Source organism: Dryobates pubescens, chromosome Z (genome assembly GCF_014839835.1).
Source record: "Dryobates pubescens isolate bDryPub1 chromosome Z, bDryPub1.pri, whole genome shotgun sequence".
Lineage (NCBI taxonomy): Eukaryota > Metazoa > Chordata > Aves > Piciformes > Picidae > Dryobates > Dryobates pubescens.
Window position 1 is genome coordinate 106,688,001 of NC_071657.1, and position 16,455 is coordinate 106,704,455.

Consider the following 16,455-nt stretch of genomic DNA (forward strand, 5'->3'; position numbering starts at 1 on the left):
ATGGTGATTGTAACAGAGACAAAAATTTATTTAGGTGAATTTAATGTGGCAGGAATGTGAGGCATAGAGAGAAATGTAACGGCACAGTGGGCAGCAGGGTGATGGCACCAACTGCTGCATAACACCCAGTGGTATTGTGTGAAACAAATCTTGAACCTTCACATGTGCAATTTCAGCTCGAGGGGTCACTGCTGGAGTGACCAAGGACAGTTTCTATTCAGCACAAACATGCAAATGAATTTTGGGACAAGGCAGAAAACAGTATTTAGGTCAGACATTGCAACAACTGTTGCAATGAAATAGAGGAGAAGCAATTCAGATAACCTGTGGAAATAAATCTTACAAAACTCTCTACAAACAGAAATACCATGCTTTTTCACTACTGAGCCTAACCTCTTCATCAGACCTGAGAAAAAACATTCAGCCCTGTCTCCAAGTCCAAGAGAAGATGAAAATCTGTCTTGTCCACTTTTTGGCTGCATCTTTAGAAAGAAATACTTCATGCTCCAGCAAAACACTGCCCTTCAGTGGAAGGAGGAGCAGGGCAGGAGAACACCTTGGCAAAGTGAAGCAGGTGTCCCAGTCATCTTTCTTTTGATCTTCAAAGGTGGTAATGCTCAGTTTGAAGCTCACTCACCAACACTACCCATCATACCCATCATGGATATCTGCCCCACAGTATGTAAGGAGCTAACCCCGTTCTTTATTGTAGGCTTTTAAGTGACTAAGACCACAGAGAAGGACACACAAGTGGCTATCCTCACCTGATATTTCATGAGAAATGGTTGAACCTGTGGGCAACCACTATGTTGTAGCCAGACCTGTGTACTCAGAGAATTTGTTCAATGAAGAGCATAAGAAATTGCACAGATACCATAAAACCTTTTGGGATCATGTGAAACTATATTTTCGGTAAGGAAATATTTATTTATTTATTTATAATCTGTATTTGATAAACAGCCTACACTGCTGCTCTCAGACAACATGAACTCCTTGCTTGGTGCTGTGGGTTAGTTGTTTGGGTGGTGTTGGATTGGTTGATGGGTTGGACACGATGATCTTGAAGGTCTCTTCCAACCTGGTTTATTCTATGTATTCTATGTAACTCCCTACTGACAACTTCCACCCAGGACAGATATGATTCCAACAAAGCAAATGAAAACTTGTTGACCAAATGCAATGTCATATTTTTCTAAAGAATTCTAGCTGCTATTACACTTACAAGTCTTTCTACAATTGTATTCTAGGCAGTTCCTCTTTTCCTGGGGACACTGGCAGTGATAGGACAAACAGTACTAGCTATAAACTGAGAGAGTAGATTTAGACTGTGTTTAATGGAGAAATTTTTTACAATGAGGATGGTGAAACAGGTTGCTCAGAGAGATGATAGAAGCCCCATCTCTGGCAACTGAATTTCAGAGTCAAGTTGGGTGGGGTTCTTTGCCATTTCATCTAGTTGAAGAATGTCCCTCCTCACTGCTGAGGAGTTGGACTAAATGACCTGTAAATGTCCTTTCCAATCCAAACCATTCTATGATTTTATGATTCTATGAAAATGTTGGTTGGAAAGGACCTCTAGACGCTACCATCTACTCCTTGAAGCACATCTGGCAGAGCAGGTTGATCAGATTGACTCAGATTTCGACCTCTGGCAGTCTGAACCTGAATCTTTCTTCATTTTCTCTCTGAAGACAGGCTACAACTCAGCTAAGCTGTTCACTGACAGAGCTCTGCATTGTGTCTTTACAGCTGCTCCCCACAAAGGGTCAAAAAAATTGCCTTGCGTTTGTTTCCTATTACCTCATGGCTGCCAGCATACCACTTCAGGGAGTGGATCCTGAGTGACATCGTCTCCGGCATCAACACAGGGCTCGTAGCTATCCTGCAAGGTACTTCTACAAAACATGTGCTCTGACACAGCCTGGTAGGCCAGGTGCAAAGGGACTGCTGGCTTCAGCCTGTAATATGCTCATTTCCTTCTGTGGGTCTCTGCCCTTGCAGGTCTCGCCTTTGCTTTGCTGGTTAATGTCCCACCCAGTTATGGACTCTATGCAGTATTTTTCCCTGTTCTGGTCTATTTTATCTTTGGCACATCTAGACATATCTCAGTGGGTAAGTTTAGGTACACTTACTGCCCTTCCCACTGGTGAAGAAGTACTTAGTGCCCCTTCAGATCACTAATAAATGCCTTGCGCTGTTCAGGTCCCTTTCCAGTGCTGAGCTTGATGGTGGGTGGAGTCGTTGTTAGGCTAGTCCCTGATAACATGACTGAAAATGGCATTCCCATGAATATGTCAGCAATAAATGAAATGAGGGTGACAGTGGCTGCATCTGTAACCTTCCTTTCTGGAGTTTTTCAGGTTAGTAAACATATGTGTGTGTGTGCCTACATGTGTCTGTCTATGAATAGATGGATAGTGGACTGGCCTTCCCTTTTGTTTCCTGCTAGTGAAGTCACCAAAGTAATTCACTTCACCTTCCCATGTAACTGACTTTGGCTCACTGATTAGGAGACATCCACCCTTCTCCAGTGACCAGCCAGTGATCCATGCTGTGAAATTTCTGGTTTTTCCCAGACCTGAGCCTGTAGCTTATACAGGAGCACCCAACCTACAGAAAAAAAAACCATCTGCTGAACAGAAAAAAAGCTGTGGGAGTAATGGCAGTGATGCAGACACACCAAGGGGAATAGAAGCTCTGTCTCATAATCTGGTGGCAGTATTCCTTAATTCCTGGATGTATGGGATTAGATGAAAATCTCTGTCTCCATTAACTGTGGTTCTCTTTGTTGCAGAGATTGCTTAAAAGCACAAATGAATCCCACTGATGTACAGTCATTTTGAATTTCAGTTGCTTCTGGGAATTCTCCAGTTTGGATTCATTGTTATTTATCTATCACAATCATTAATCAGTGGTTTCACCACTGCTGCGGCTATCCACGTTCTGGTGTCTCAGCTGAAATTCATGCTTCAGCTACCCGTGCCTGGATTTAATACACCTCTTGGCATAATCTATGTAAGTGCTAATTGTTCATTATTTGATAATGGCATTGAAACCTGTGATGCTTATCTGACTGTGTCACAAGGCAGTAATGACAGAACTCAGCATAAAAACAGCCAAGCAGGAGGAAACACGAAAGAAAAATATAAAATATGGGTTATTAGTATATAACCAATCTGGACAGGTTAAATCCATGGGCTGAAGTCAACAGTGCTGGGTTCTGCAGTTTGGTCACAACAACCCCAAACAGGCTGAGGAGTGGCTGGAAAGCAGCCCAGCTGAAGAGGATCTGGGGGCGCTGGTGGATGGCCAGCTAAACATGAGCCAGCAGTGTGACCAGGTGGCCAAGGCGGCCCAAGGCATCCTGGTTTGTATCAAAACCAGTGTGTCCAGCAGGAATAGGAAAGTGATTGTGCTCCTGTACTTGGCCCTGGTAAGGCCACAGATTGAGTACACTGTCAGTTCTGGGCACCACAGTAAAGGAATGACATTGAGGTCCTGAAGCATGTACAGAGAAGAGCAACAAGGCTGGTGAGGGGTTTGGAGGGCATGTCACATGAGAAGTAGATGAGGGACCTAGGGTTGTTTAGTCTGGAGAAGAGAAGGCTAAGGGGACATCATCTTGCTCTCTACAAATGCCTGAAAGGAGGTTGTAGTGAGGCTAGTGCTGGTCTATTTTCCCAAGTAGCTAGTGACAGCACAAGAGGAAATGGGTTTAAATTGTGCCAGGGGAGGTTTAGATTGGCCATTGGGAAAAACCTCTTCACTGATAGAGCAGTAAGGCATTGGAAGAGGCTGTCCAGGGAGGTGGTAGAGACACCATTTCTGGTGGTGTTCAAGAGGCGTGTAGATGTGGTGCTTCAGGATATGGTTTAGTGGTCATGGCAGTTAGGTTACATTTGGACTCAATGATCTTAAAGGTCTTTTCCAGCCTTAGTGCTTCTGTGATTACCAAACAGCAAGTTACACCCCATTAAGCAAACTAGATAATATTTTCGATCATTCCTATTGTGTGGTACATTTTAATCAAGTGCTAAGCTTTGTCTCAAGCATTTAATTATTAATTTTTATTGGACTGATATGATATATATTTAATCTGGATGTGAATAAGTAAGGTCTGTTGGATGTGAAAAGAGGAGGGAGAAGATTGGAAGAAAGAGCAGAGAGAGGCACTGCTCAGTAATTCCATTGCTCTTGTTTCCTATCTTACATTTCCTATCCTATTCCTGTTGTGTGTTGTTTTGACCCTCTCTCAGGGGGAGGCCAGGATGAGTGGGTTCAAGATCCAGTGGAAAGAGTCTTTCATGTCTGCTTTTGTTGTTTGTATAATGCACATGTACAGTCATTGGGGCTTGCAATCTGCATCACGCAGGGAAGGAATAATTTCCAATTTCCATTATCCTTAGAGCAGTTCTGATACAGGCCCTACTGGAAAGGGATAGTACTACTGTGCCAGGAAACTACTCTTTCTAAAGCACCATATTTTTCTTCCTGATTTTGCAGACTCTGGAGAGTATTTTCAGCCAGATCACAAACACAAACATCGCTGACCTTGTCACATCCCTTGTAGTTTTGCTTATTGTGTTCGTGGTGAAAGAAATGAATGATCGATTCAAAGAAAAGTTACCAACTCCCATCCCAATTGAACTCCTTGTGGTAATGGTCACTTCTCTTTGCAATTGCTGTATCATTATAGTGACAAAGGCAGCAGGGGTTTGACTATTTCTTCTGTTCTGCATTAAATGATGGGTTATCATTTTACCTATAAAGTGTCAGTGTTCATGAGCTGTTGTGAGATGTTTTATCTCCATTTTGCTGTCCTTAACTGAATACATCTGTAGTGAGTAGGATGTATAGAAATTTTTTTTTTTTTCCTTGGACAACATTGGCTCTGACAGCAGCTGGCTGTAATCCCTCAGATGGCTGTAATGCCACAGCTGGACCCCCTCTGTACGATAGCTGCAAGCAGCTACTAAAGCCCTGGATATCTGTGGCAAGCACAAAACAGCTTTGCCCTCCAGCAAAGGGTTTTGCCTCCTTTACCTCCCTGAGCAGCACTGGTGTGGGGGAAGCCTCACACAGGCAGCAATTTCCTAAAGTTCTGGAGACTGTTGCTATAGGTGCAAATAGTGCAAGTAGATTTTTTCTCAAGAGTTATTAGAACACTTTGTTATAAACCACACAGTTTATGGGGTGGGATGTCTCTGTTGTTAGTGAGATATTCTGATATATATTGTGTGATTTATTAATATGAACTCACACCTATAAGGTGATTCAGGAATGCCATCTGAACAGCAAAGGGATGTGCAGACTTGGGGCTTAAATCTGCTGCTAGTGATGAGACTAGAAGTGTGTGTGGGAGAGGGAAGGTAATGGTCTTTAATAGTTTCTTCATATTCTTGCTCGAATGTGCCTAATGGATGTGGGGTTTATTATCTTTCAGACAGTCTTAGCAGCACTGCTCTCTTATTTCCTTAACTTTGAAGAAAAATTTAATGTAGCTGTTGTTGGAAAACTAGAGGAAGGGTGAGTGGTTTACTTAAAATTCACCAGTGAAGCAAAATGTTCTCTCTAGTTTGTCATTCTTTAATCAGTTCAGCTATGTTTCTGATTAATCTGCTTCATCTTCTTTCAGTAGGTAAACATTTTGCTCTTGACAATATGAGGACACACTTTCAACTGGTGAAATTTGCTCACTGTGACACTGTGAATACACTGTGAATACACTGTGACACGAAATAATTGCATGCTTCACTTGCTAAGACAGCTCTTGAGCAGTTTGTCCCTTTTACTGAGCTACTAGGTCCTGAATGCCTCCATTTCACTTGAAGTACATACATGGTTCAGCAGCCACTATCATGCCCATGAAGAACACTGCACAGTTCTGCCTGGTCCCATGGCCATCTGCCAGCATCTCCCCAGGTACCATTATCCTCCAGAGGACTCAATGTCTGCTCCTCCAGGAGCATGTCCATATAGAAAGTATATATCCACATAGAGAGAATACATCCATATATAGAGTAGATCCAGCTATTCCAGAATCAATAGGCACACATTGAGTTAAAAATGAGGGAAGAAAACAGCATACTGCAGCCATTTACTCACCAGGGTTCTCTCAATTGCTTCTGGAAGGCAGTCCCAGGGTGTTAGTGGGTGAAATTTTCAGAGGAACAGCTATTTTTGTTTGAAAATTTCTGTTCTCCGTATTTCTGTTCACTGAATAAAGTGGAAAAAAAATAACAAAAAATGGGGTAAAAACAAAACCAAAAACAATCCAGAGAGAGGCATTCTCTCCAGATTCTGCAAAAGACAAAAGGGAGGGGAAGCGACAGGAAATTATAAAGCTAAAGCATCTAGCAGATAGATATCCTGAGAAACTACCTGATTTAGTGAATACTTGTTTAGCTGTCTAAAGGGTTCCAACGAATCACATTTTTTGGTCATGATTAATCCTTCTGTGTGCAAACTCCCCATGCAAGCACCATGTCAGCTCTTACATCTATGTGTAACTAGAAGGCAGAACTGTGCATGCACTTCAAATAAAATAAGCAGTGGCTGGTCCTGGCCAAGTAAATGAGAACTTGCTGAGACACAGGCTGAGACGAGTGTGAATTAAGGGTCCTGGTCCCAGTTAAAAACCCCTCAAAGTTTTGTAGGCTTCAGACCTGCAGTTCTGTGTTTTATCTCTCCAAAGTGCTCAATATGAGGGGACGACTGACTTGCTCACTTGCTGGACAATTTGTCTCAGGCATATCCTTAACGACTAGATTTCATGTCTTTTAGATTTCATGCACCAGTTGCACCTGATGCACATATCCTCCAAAAGTGCATTGGTGACAGCATTTCCATTGCAATTGTTGGATTTGCAGTAGCCTTCTCCGTGGCTAAAGTGTATTCCATCAAGCATGACTACACAATAGATGGAAACCAGGTAGGCAAAACCCACAGAAATCACAACAGTGCATTTGTCAATAGGAAACAAGACACTTAGCCTTTGGAATAACTGTCATGAACTGGCTTTTAAGAACAACCTCTTCTGTTTTTATTTCAGGAACTCATTGCTTTTGGACTGGGTAATATAGTTTGTGGATCGTTCAAAGGATTTGCTTCCAGCACTGCTCTGTCAAGATCAGGTGTGCAGGAGAGCACAGGGGGCAAAACACAGGTACAAAAGACAACAATCATGATGGTATTTAAAGCAAGGAAGCTCTCTTTTTTTCCCTAGCTGACCATAATGCCTGCGGGAACTTATTTTTGTTGGAATTGTTTTCTCATGCAGATTGCTGGTATTATCTCAGCTGTAATTGTCTTGATTGTGATCTTGGCCATTGGGTTTCTCCTGGCACCATTACAGAAGGTATTCACTCATTTCACCCAGTACTTCCTTCTGCTTGTCAAAGGCAAGGCTGATCTAGGAGTCACTGGGAGTGTTTATGGGCTTCAGTGGGAGCCAAACAGGGTTTTGCAAGGTTGGCTCTTCTTCCCAGATCATGAACAGAGGACCACTAAAGGTGGCTCCTCAAAAGGAACACAAGTCCCCAAATAGCAAGCATCACAGCACCAGCTTTTAGGTGCAAAAAAAATACTGGAATTTGCAGCTTCACATCAGACACCTGCACTGCACCATAGCTGGCAATATTCCAGCAGCAGTGATACAATGGGAGGTGCTCCCTGGCCTTTCAGCTGCACTTTGGCCCTGTTTGTATAATCTTTTAAATCTTAATGTTCAACATTTGCTTTGGTTGCTTTAAAACTCAACATGTATTTTGGTCTTTTTAACAGTCAGTCCTCGCATCTCTGGCTCTTGGCAACCTGAAAGGAATGCTCATGCAGTTCAAGGAAATAGGCATCCTATGGAGAAAGGATAAGTATGACTGTGTAAGTTGAGTCCCACAAGCATTCAGGAATGATGCACTCTGGAAAAGGCATCTATTGTGCAAATTCACTCAGAGCCTTATTCGCTGCATGGAAAATGCAATAGTGGCGTGCCTTTGTTACTCATATACACTTTGCTCATGTTTTCCATTTTGTTGCAGGCATTTTCAGTCAATTCTCTCTCCTAATTTCATTTTCATCTATTTCATCAAAATCTGTTAGAATAGCATAGCATAGCATAGCATAGCATAGCATAGCATAGCATAGCATAGCATAGCATAGCATAGCATAGCATAGCATAGCATAGCATAATATAGAACAGACCAGACCAGACCAAACAAGCTGCTGAATGGAGGACACCCAGAAAATTTAGGCTCTTGACTTTCTCATCAGTCAGTTCCTTGTATTCCTAAGCAGTTCCAGGCTTCACTTTTCCCAACTACCAAACAGTTATTTGCCACATGAAAATGCTTTGAGATCTATGGTTAAAAAATATTCAGAATTACTAGTCACTTGTGCTTATCTGTTGCATACATTCACAGCACTAACACTCGCACATTTACAACTCTTGGCTTTACTGGGACCCTGATTCATGCATAACCTTGTGTTTCTGCTGGACTTTTGTTAAGGATTTAGTGAACTACCTATTAATGATCCACACCTTTGTTATTCTAAACCTTTATTGTATTGCCATCCTTATAAACACTCCCTGGTGCTAGTCAGTGAGTATAGCCCTGTTTTACAAGAAAAAATGTAGGAAACGTGACACCCTGCAACAAAGGTAGATGGACAGCCTGGAGCAGATCTGAGACCTGCAGCTGCTTCCACTCTGGGCTCATGACCCAGGTCCTTGACATGCTCATAACTTTTGCCATCCACCTGCTTGTTGCAGGTTATATGGGTGGCGACCTTCTTATCTGCTGTTCTTCTTGGCCTGGATATAGGGCTAGCAACCGCTGTGGCATTCCAGCTGCTGACTGTGGTGATCCGCTCCCAGATGTGAGTATTTGTTGGACATAATGATAAGCTATCTCAGGGCTTCCTGTTATAAACTAACTTCCCTTGTACAGAGAAAGCCAATAGCTTCATGCCTCTGTCTGACCAGCAACTATGTATAGAAAAATAATGTACAGAATTAGACCCTTAGATGTGGGGTCCCACTTCAGTCTACCACTACAGCTGAGGTTGCTTTCTCTGATCCTTCCCTTCCACCAGACTTCAGTATCGGGTACAAATAAGTGTGTGTGTGTTTGTTCACAGTCCAAGTTGCACAGTTTTGGCTAATGTTGGGAGAAGTAACATCTACAGAAACAAGAAGGACTACACCGATGTAAGAAATGTTGTGATTCTCTTATTATCTGCTGCATTTCTGTTTCTATAACAGATGTTGTTAGTGACACTTTTGCTTCATTGTACAGATTTATGAGCCTGAGGGAGTGAAGATTTTCAGATGCTCATCTCCTATCTTCTTTGCTAATATTGAATTCTTCAGAGAGAAACTCATCACTGCTGTAAGTGTCTGGGGTTGTTGTTCTGAGCACATGAACTGCATGACACATTAAGGTGAATACAATTTCACAATAATTATTATATGCAACCAGTCCATGGTTCAAAATTTAAATTTTCATGAATTATTCAAATATTGTTGTCCCTACTGTAATCCCATATGTACATACACAACTCTTAAGAAAAAGAACAGCCTAGCTCATGCTGAACTTAAGCCATAACAGTGTATACAAGAATTTTAATTCCTTTAGAAGAAAATAGCACAAATGTTTTATTTTATTAGCGCTGGCATTATTTACACCCAATAAATGCTAGTTTACTCATCCTGCCACAAAGAACATAATCACACAGTTAGAAGAAATGCCAAATGCAATCACACTATCAGAGAGATCTTAGTATCTTCTATGACAAACTAGGTGAAAGCAGCTGCTCTTTCCGTAATCAATACAAAGCATCAGGACCACTGAGCCCTCACCATGCCAGAGAGACCCACCATCCCCAGGCTGCACCAAATCTGCACCCATAACTTTTGCTTCCTGCTGCTCTTAGAGGGGAGTTGATAAGCAGTGGTGTGGTGGGCTGAAATTACCCCCCAACTAATTTGGAGAGGCTACCCCCAAAATTAAAAAATCACCAGACCAGCTCAGTTTGGGGTGGAAGCAAATGAAGCTATATTTACAAGCAAACTACAATCTAGAAATATGAAACACAATGAGTATGTACAAAATATACAGTATATGTACTATATCTATATATTTACAATTTATAAACAACACAAACTCCTCAGACACCCCTGGATGGATCCAGAGGACCCGTTCACCTCCTCCCCCACTCCCTCCCTTCTTCCTGTTACCTCACACAGTAGTCAAAACAGAGATACCCCTGGCAAGGCCATGGGAGAGGGAGAGAGGAAAGTTGCAAGCAGAAGCAAGAGAAAAAGAAGAGAGAACTGTTTATGCCTCTTCTCTATATTCCCACTAGCAATCTAATGAATTATATGGACCTTATCATTATTTTCCTTTTGCATCCAATGGTAATTTATCTCACTTTCAGCCTTCGCACTCAGGGACTAGGCTAAAGTTCCCCCTTCTAACTGTAACAAGTGGCTACTTAGGCATTGGCAATTGGTTCATTCTTCACATGAGGGACTGAAACTGGCAGAGAATCTAGGGAATCTGGCATTTTTGGTTCTCTGTGTGCTTGGATTTCACTTCAGAAGAGCCTGAAGGGTTTTTTTAGTGAGTGTTGGTGCTCACTCCACTCTTTCTTTACAAACATGGGTAATTCTAACATCTCTCTCCTGCAGCCACTAGATAGACAAGGCAGAAGACTTGCAGGAATTTAGTGAATTTGAAACCCTTTTTAGCCTAATACACCTATCACCTAATTTTGTTTAAAAGGTTCAAGAGACACACACAGCCAGCATGATCAAGAAACAAAGCCAGGTGTATGTGACACACACTGCAGTCAGGTGACACAGAGCAGTTAGTATATTTGAGCTCTCTAATCTCAGTCATTTGGGTGGCCATCTAACAATGAAGACATGCTTTGGGATAGCCAGGACTGTACCAGCCCGCTTGAGTTACTAGCTTGTGCTATAGCATTGTCACTGCTATAATGCTGTCCATGCTGGAGTCCAAAAGTTAATACAGATAGGCCTTCCTGGTTTGTAGTCATACCTGTAGTTATCTTTCCAAACAAGAAACAGAGACCTTGTTTGAACTGATGAAAAGTGGTAGGCCACATCAAGTCCAGCCTATGTTCATCATGACAAAAGAAAACTCACATCAGATGCTGTATCCTTCCCCTGGTGTCACTGTTGGTTTCAAAGTGCTGTTTCTGCAGGTTGGCTTCAACCCACTGAGAGTACTGAGGAAACGCAATAAAGCTCTGAGGAAGATCAGAAAGATGTTGAAGAAAGGAGAGCTGCAAGTGACACCCGTATGTAAAGCAACACCACCTGGGGTGGGGGATTAAACAACCAGGTCGCTGGCTTGACATGGCAAAGAGGTGATTCACAGCCTCCTGTCCTAATTAGATCTACTATTCCACAAGTTGCTACTTCATGATATAAAAGCATATATAAAAAGATTTTAAATGACTCTCACAGTTAAAGACCTACAGCTTTGCCATGGGCAGTTTGTATCTGTCCACTGGAGCTTTACTGAGCATCAAGTGGCACAATCAGATCCCACAGAGGCAATGTTCATCCTGCGTTAATGGTAGGATAAAGCTGGTTTTCTCCCAGCCAAAATCCTATGTGCTTTTTGTTCACTTGTTCCAAAATTACTGAATTAAAGTGTATCTGACAGCTGACTTTTGGGAACAATAAAAGTCCATTATTAACTGATTATTATGATGACTAAATGATTGATGATAGGAAAGATAACATTTCCAGACTCCTTCAGACAAGAGAGAGACAGAAATTCTTCTAATGTGAAGCACAGGTGGGTCCTGCTCCATCTCATGGGTACATCAGCTTTGCACTGCCACCACTCTCACCCATGCCTAAGATGCACTACCACACTGGCTGGATCTTGAAAAGGAGTATTAATTGTAACACATTTCTCTGTCAACACAGAAAGGCTTGATTTGCATGGCTAATCATATGCACGAGTCAGATGAAGAACTAGACAACAACAGGATAGAGGAGCTGGACCAGCCCACCAACATGACAGACTTGCCTATTCAGATCAACTGGGGTGCTGACCTCCCCCCTGGCATCACTGTGCCTCAGGTCAACATCCACAGCATTATTCTGGATTTCTCATCAGTGTCCTTCCTCGACTTTTCTGCCATGAGAGTCCTCCAAAAGGTAATTGTAATTAACAAGACAAACAGTGATCACATGAAAGAAGAACATATGAATGCAGTTACACTCAAGGGATACACTTAAGGGAAGGGATGGCATCCAGAGGGACCTTGACAGGCTTGAGGAGTGGGGTAATGTGAACCTCATATTTACAGAGAAACTAAACTCCCCGCCTGTCAGTGGGAACTGTAGTTCTGCTCAAATTCACAGATACAAAAATCTCCCCTGAAGATTTTGGAGTTTTTGTTCCATCATGTGTCAAGTAGGAACAATAAAGCTGTACAGCTTTTGAAAGGTCATCTTTTTCATTTTTTTAATGCTGCCCCTTTTCAAAGGTATCAGTCATCCCTGTCTGCAGCCATGTGAAAATACTATTCTGCCTCTAGGTACAGGGGAGTTTGACTTGAGAGCTGCTTGCCACCTTAAATATCTTAAAGTGGTTTGTGTATTTGCTGTGGCTAGTCACCATAATGGTTGTTATCAGCAAAAATAGCAACATCTCAATGGTCTGTATTTCTGGTTCAACAGACTTTGAAAGAATTTATCCGGATCGACATTGACATTTACATTGCAGGGGCACATGGTGAGTACTTGTCTTTCTGTCACGTTACCATGAACATATCATACCACTGCCTTCCTTGTCCCCCACCAAGCATGGCTGCAGAGGACCACCCTCATTTGATCTTCCAGTTTTGGATAGTGAACAGATTCAGCTGAACAGAGGTATCATCCCTTCCACACTGTCCTCAGAAGGCTGGGACCACACACACCAGCTCATTTTACCTATGGTATGCTGTGTTGTACAGCTCTGGGCTGCAAGATGCCTAACACAAGCCTGCGTTAGGCAATAAATAAGGAGCAAGTCTCAAATTCCCTTCTGCCAGGAAACAAGCAGAGCAGGACTGATGGGCATTTATATCCCAGGCTGTCCACATCAGCAAAGAGGAATTCATTCACTCTAATAAATAAAACAGTGCCATATACCTTGTGCATGGTGGACACGCTCAGAATACACTATTTCTTCATTCTCAACACCTGCAAGTCACTTTGTGCTTTGATTTTGTTCTCTTACAGAGGGTTTCCTGGACAAACTGGAGAGATGTGCATTTTTTGATGAGGAGATTAAGCCATCCATGTTTTTCCTCACCATTCATGACGCAGTTTTACACATTTTGCTAAAAACGGATATAGCCAGCTCCCCCAAATTAAAGCTCACTGAGGTAACACTACAGTTGTCATTTTCCACTACATTATTGCTTTTACGTTACTCACAGCCACCCAACAGTGCCCTACATAGCTAGCCAAGCGCCCTACACAATCTCTATACTCAAAGAAATTAATGAATAATTAACTCAGATTGTCTCAAACTTGGAGAGTGAGAATGGACCCTGGTCCAGGTGTCTGGCAAACCACTAGTGAAAGGAGTGAATAATTTACACTGGAGACTGGCTTGGCCTTGAACTTCACTTGAAGCCACCTCCTTGGGAAGAGCATGGTGTGGAGCCAGTCCCAGTCCTCTGTCATCACCCATCTGTCACTGACTGCTGCACAGACTGAAGTAGCCCTTGCAAGGCAGACTTGACACTGCTTGCAAGTAGGCTTCCCAGGACTGTCCACTTTCAAAAGGAGTGCTAAAGCAGTCGAGATAAATTACTATAACCAAGTGTGGTGTTAGCATTTCAGAGAGTGTTCTTATATCAAGAATAAGAAAGGATCCCATGTATGTTACATCTGTTTAAAAGTATCAAACTCAGAACACTACTCACATAGAAACAGTTTAATCTCACTTAGCAATTCTGTGCTAACCCAGAGACCTGGCCAGGGGCATAATGAGCTGACAAGTGAGGGCTTCCTTCCATCCAGGTCAACTTCCCAGGCATGTTCCAGTGATTTAAAAAGCAAGATTTTTTTCAATGTGAAAAAAAGAAAAAAAAAAAGAAGCAATTAATTTCCTAACCCACAACTTCTTGTGTTCACTGCAGAAGAAGGGTAGCAACAACAACCACACCATCATCCCCAGCAATGGACTGCACAGCCAAGAGAGCGTGGTAAGACTCCTATCTCCAGTAGCAGCACTTACAACCATAGGAAACACAGCCCCAGAAGCTGCTTGCAGGAACTGCTAGGTCAGATAACAAAAGCATCTTCATCCCTGAGCTCTTGTGTCAGCTCAGGGCAAAAAGCATACAGACAGCTTATTGATGGGATTTGACTTAAGGCAAAGCCTCACAGGACTAAGATGCATGGGGCTCTGCTCAGAAGCCTTACTCTGAGCCCTGAGAGTCTGCAAAGAAAGGTGGGCAAAGGCCATCTCACCATGCTGTTACCTCATGTCCTCACCTGTCCACCACAGTTCCCCCATGATGAGCTCACAATAGAACGTTCATGTGGTAGAGACACCAGCATTAGTCCCACTTATATAAATGTCTCAGGCAGAAGAAGAGCGTGGAGAGGGGGATAAGAAAGGGACATACACAGCCTTTCATCAGGAACTTAAAGAGAAGGGCAGTATCCAGCACATGACAAACCCATAAGGAGAAAATATCAGATCACTGTCTTCCCACATACACACTTTAAAGGTTGCAAATTCTTACATATCACTCTCCAGAGAGCACCTACCCTGGCAACTCCTTACACAGGGTGACATTTATTTCCTTTTATTTCCTACAGATGCCAACAGAAACAAAATTTTAGACTTAATGTTCTAAACGGAGTATCTTCCAGCAACAATGGCACTTACAGAAGACAAATGCAGATACAGTGATAAGCATGAAGACAGAAGAATCTTTTTAAATACGTTAAGGATTTACTACATGTACTTATGTTCCAAATTTTGGACTGAGCTTGTTAAGCCTTTATGTGTAGAAATGTCTTTATGTATACACACGGAGGCTAAAATCACACAGATTTTCTTATTTCATACTTTGTTGACAGCCTATCCACAGAGCTGAAGAAGCAGGCGACGTTAACCCCATTTGCATATGCTTGTACATATATCTTCATTATTCTAACAATTTGTAGATGACATGTACAGTTACTAGACAACATATAAATATTTGAAATCTTGTAATTTATAACAGACTAATAGTCAGGAGTGGTATTTTATCTTCAGCTTGTATATAATTTGTATGAAGTTTTCGTGATGGTTTGTTAGTAGACTGATTCATGAAACTTGTTCTCAGCTCACTACCACGAGCACAGTGTACACAGAGAATGATGTATCTGCTGTAAAACATGAAAATCATTCAGGAAAGACATAGTATTTTCAGATCCAAACATGATTTATTGATTTGGTTTGGGCTGGTATAAAGTGTACAAGAGAAGATATATTTAGAGTGAAAATAAATAGTATAAAGTGCACAAGAGAGGATATATTTATAGCAAACTAACAAATAATGATTTTGGTAATTTTTTATTGCTTGCTGCATTTGTCAATTCACCATTGAGGTAGCTCACAATCAGTAAAACCCAGCACATGTTCTGCAGGGAGTGGACAGACACCCTGGCCCCAGAACTACACGTGTGGAGCTACACGTGTGGAGCTGCCAGGTGGGCAGGCTGAATTGCCCAGGTATCTTGGACAGATGCCCAGAGGACTTTAATTTAAAGAGTCTACTCTGACACTCTGATTTGCACAACCCAGTCTGCCATCAATTAGTGCCATCTGGAAGTCTAAGGTTTGAAGATTAACTGCTTCACATCTTGATTGGAGTGAGGAGAAGGCCAGCCTCTTCTCCTCAGAGTCAAGCAATGGGACTAGAGGAAATGGTTCCAAGCTGCACCAAGGGAGGTTCAGACTGGATGCTAGGAAATACTTCTTCACATAGAGGGTTATCAAACATTGGAATGGTCTGCCCAGGGCAGTGATAGAGTCACAGTCCCTGAAGGTGTTTAAGCAGCATGTGGACCTGGCACTTAGGGACATGGCTTAGGATTGACTATAAACTGGGTTGCAGGTTGGTCTCTTCCAACCAAACGTTTTCTGTGATTCTGTGAAGGAAAAAAATCCCAAACCTCCAAAGTGACAGAACTTTTAATTTAACATAGCAAGTGCTGGAGGTATAAACATCTTCAGCCTAGAGGAAAATGAAACCATCTGAAAGAAACAATAGTCTGAAATCACAAGAGCTTTTAGTTTTCAAGCCTCGCTTTGATTTTTGACCAAGCTGAGGTGACCAGAATTGTCCATTCAAACTTGTAGCGAAGAAAGGCTGAATGGAAGGACAAAGTGTTCTGGATAAACAAGAACCACAATTTTTATC

The 16,455-nt window shown here is 42.1% G+C and overlaps 1 protein-coding gene across 1 annotated transcript; it reads left to right on the plus strand.

Annotated features, from left to right (window-relative positions):
* The first annotated feature begins 781 nt into the window (after positions 1 to 781).
* On the plus strand, positions 782 to 14,319 carry SLC26A3 (solute carrier family 26 member 3). The gene is made up of 19 exons (XM_054177842.1): positions 782 to 912; positions 1,750 to 1,889; positions 2,002 to 2,112; positions 2,203 to 2,360; positions 2,851 to 3,015; positions 4,504 to 4,656; positions 5,444 to 5,526; positions 6,784 to 6,931; positions 7,052 to 7,165; positions 7,280 to 7,357; positions 7,783 to 7,878; positions 8,768 to 8,874; positions 9,136 to 9,205; positions 9,294 to 9,386; positions 11,227 to 11,322; positions 11,963 to 12,196; positions 12,722 to 12,776; positions 13,268 to 13,413; positions 14,176 to 14,319. Exons 1-19 carry the CDS (start codon positions 782 to 784, stop codon positions 14,317 to 14,319), a joined length of 2,322 nt encoding a protein of 773 aa, XP_054033817.1.
* The last annotated feature ends 2,136 nt before the right edge of the window (positions 14,320 to 16,455 follow it).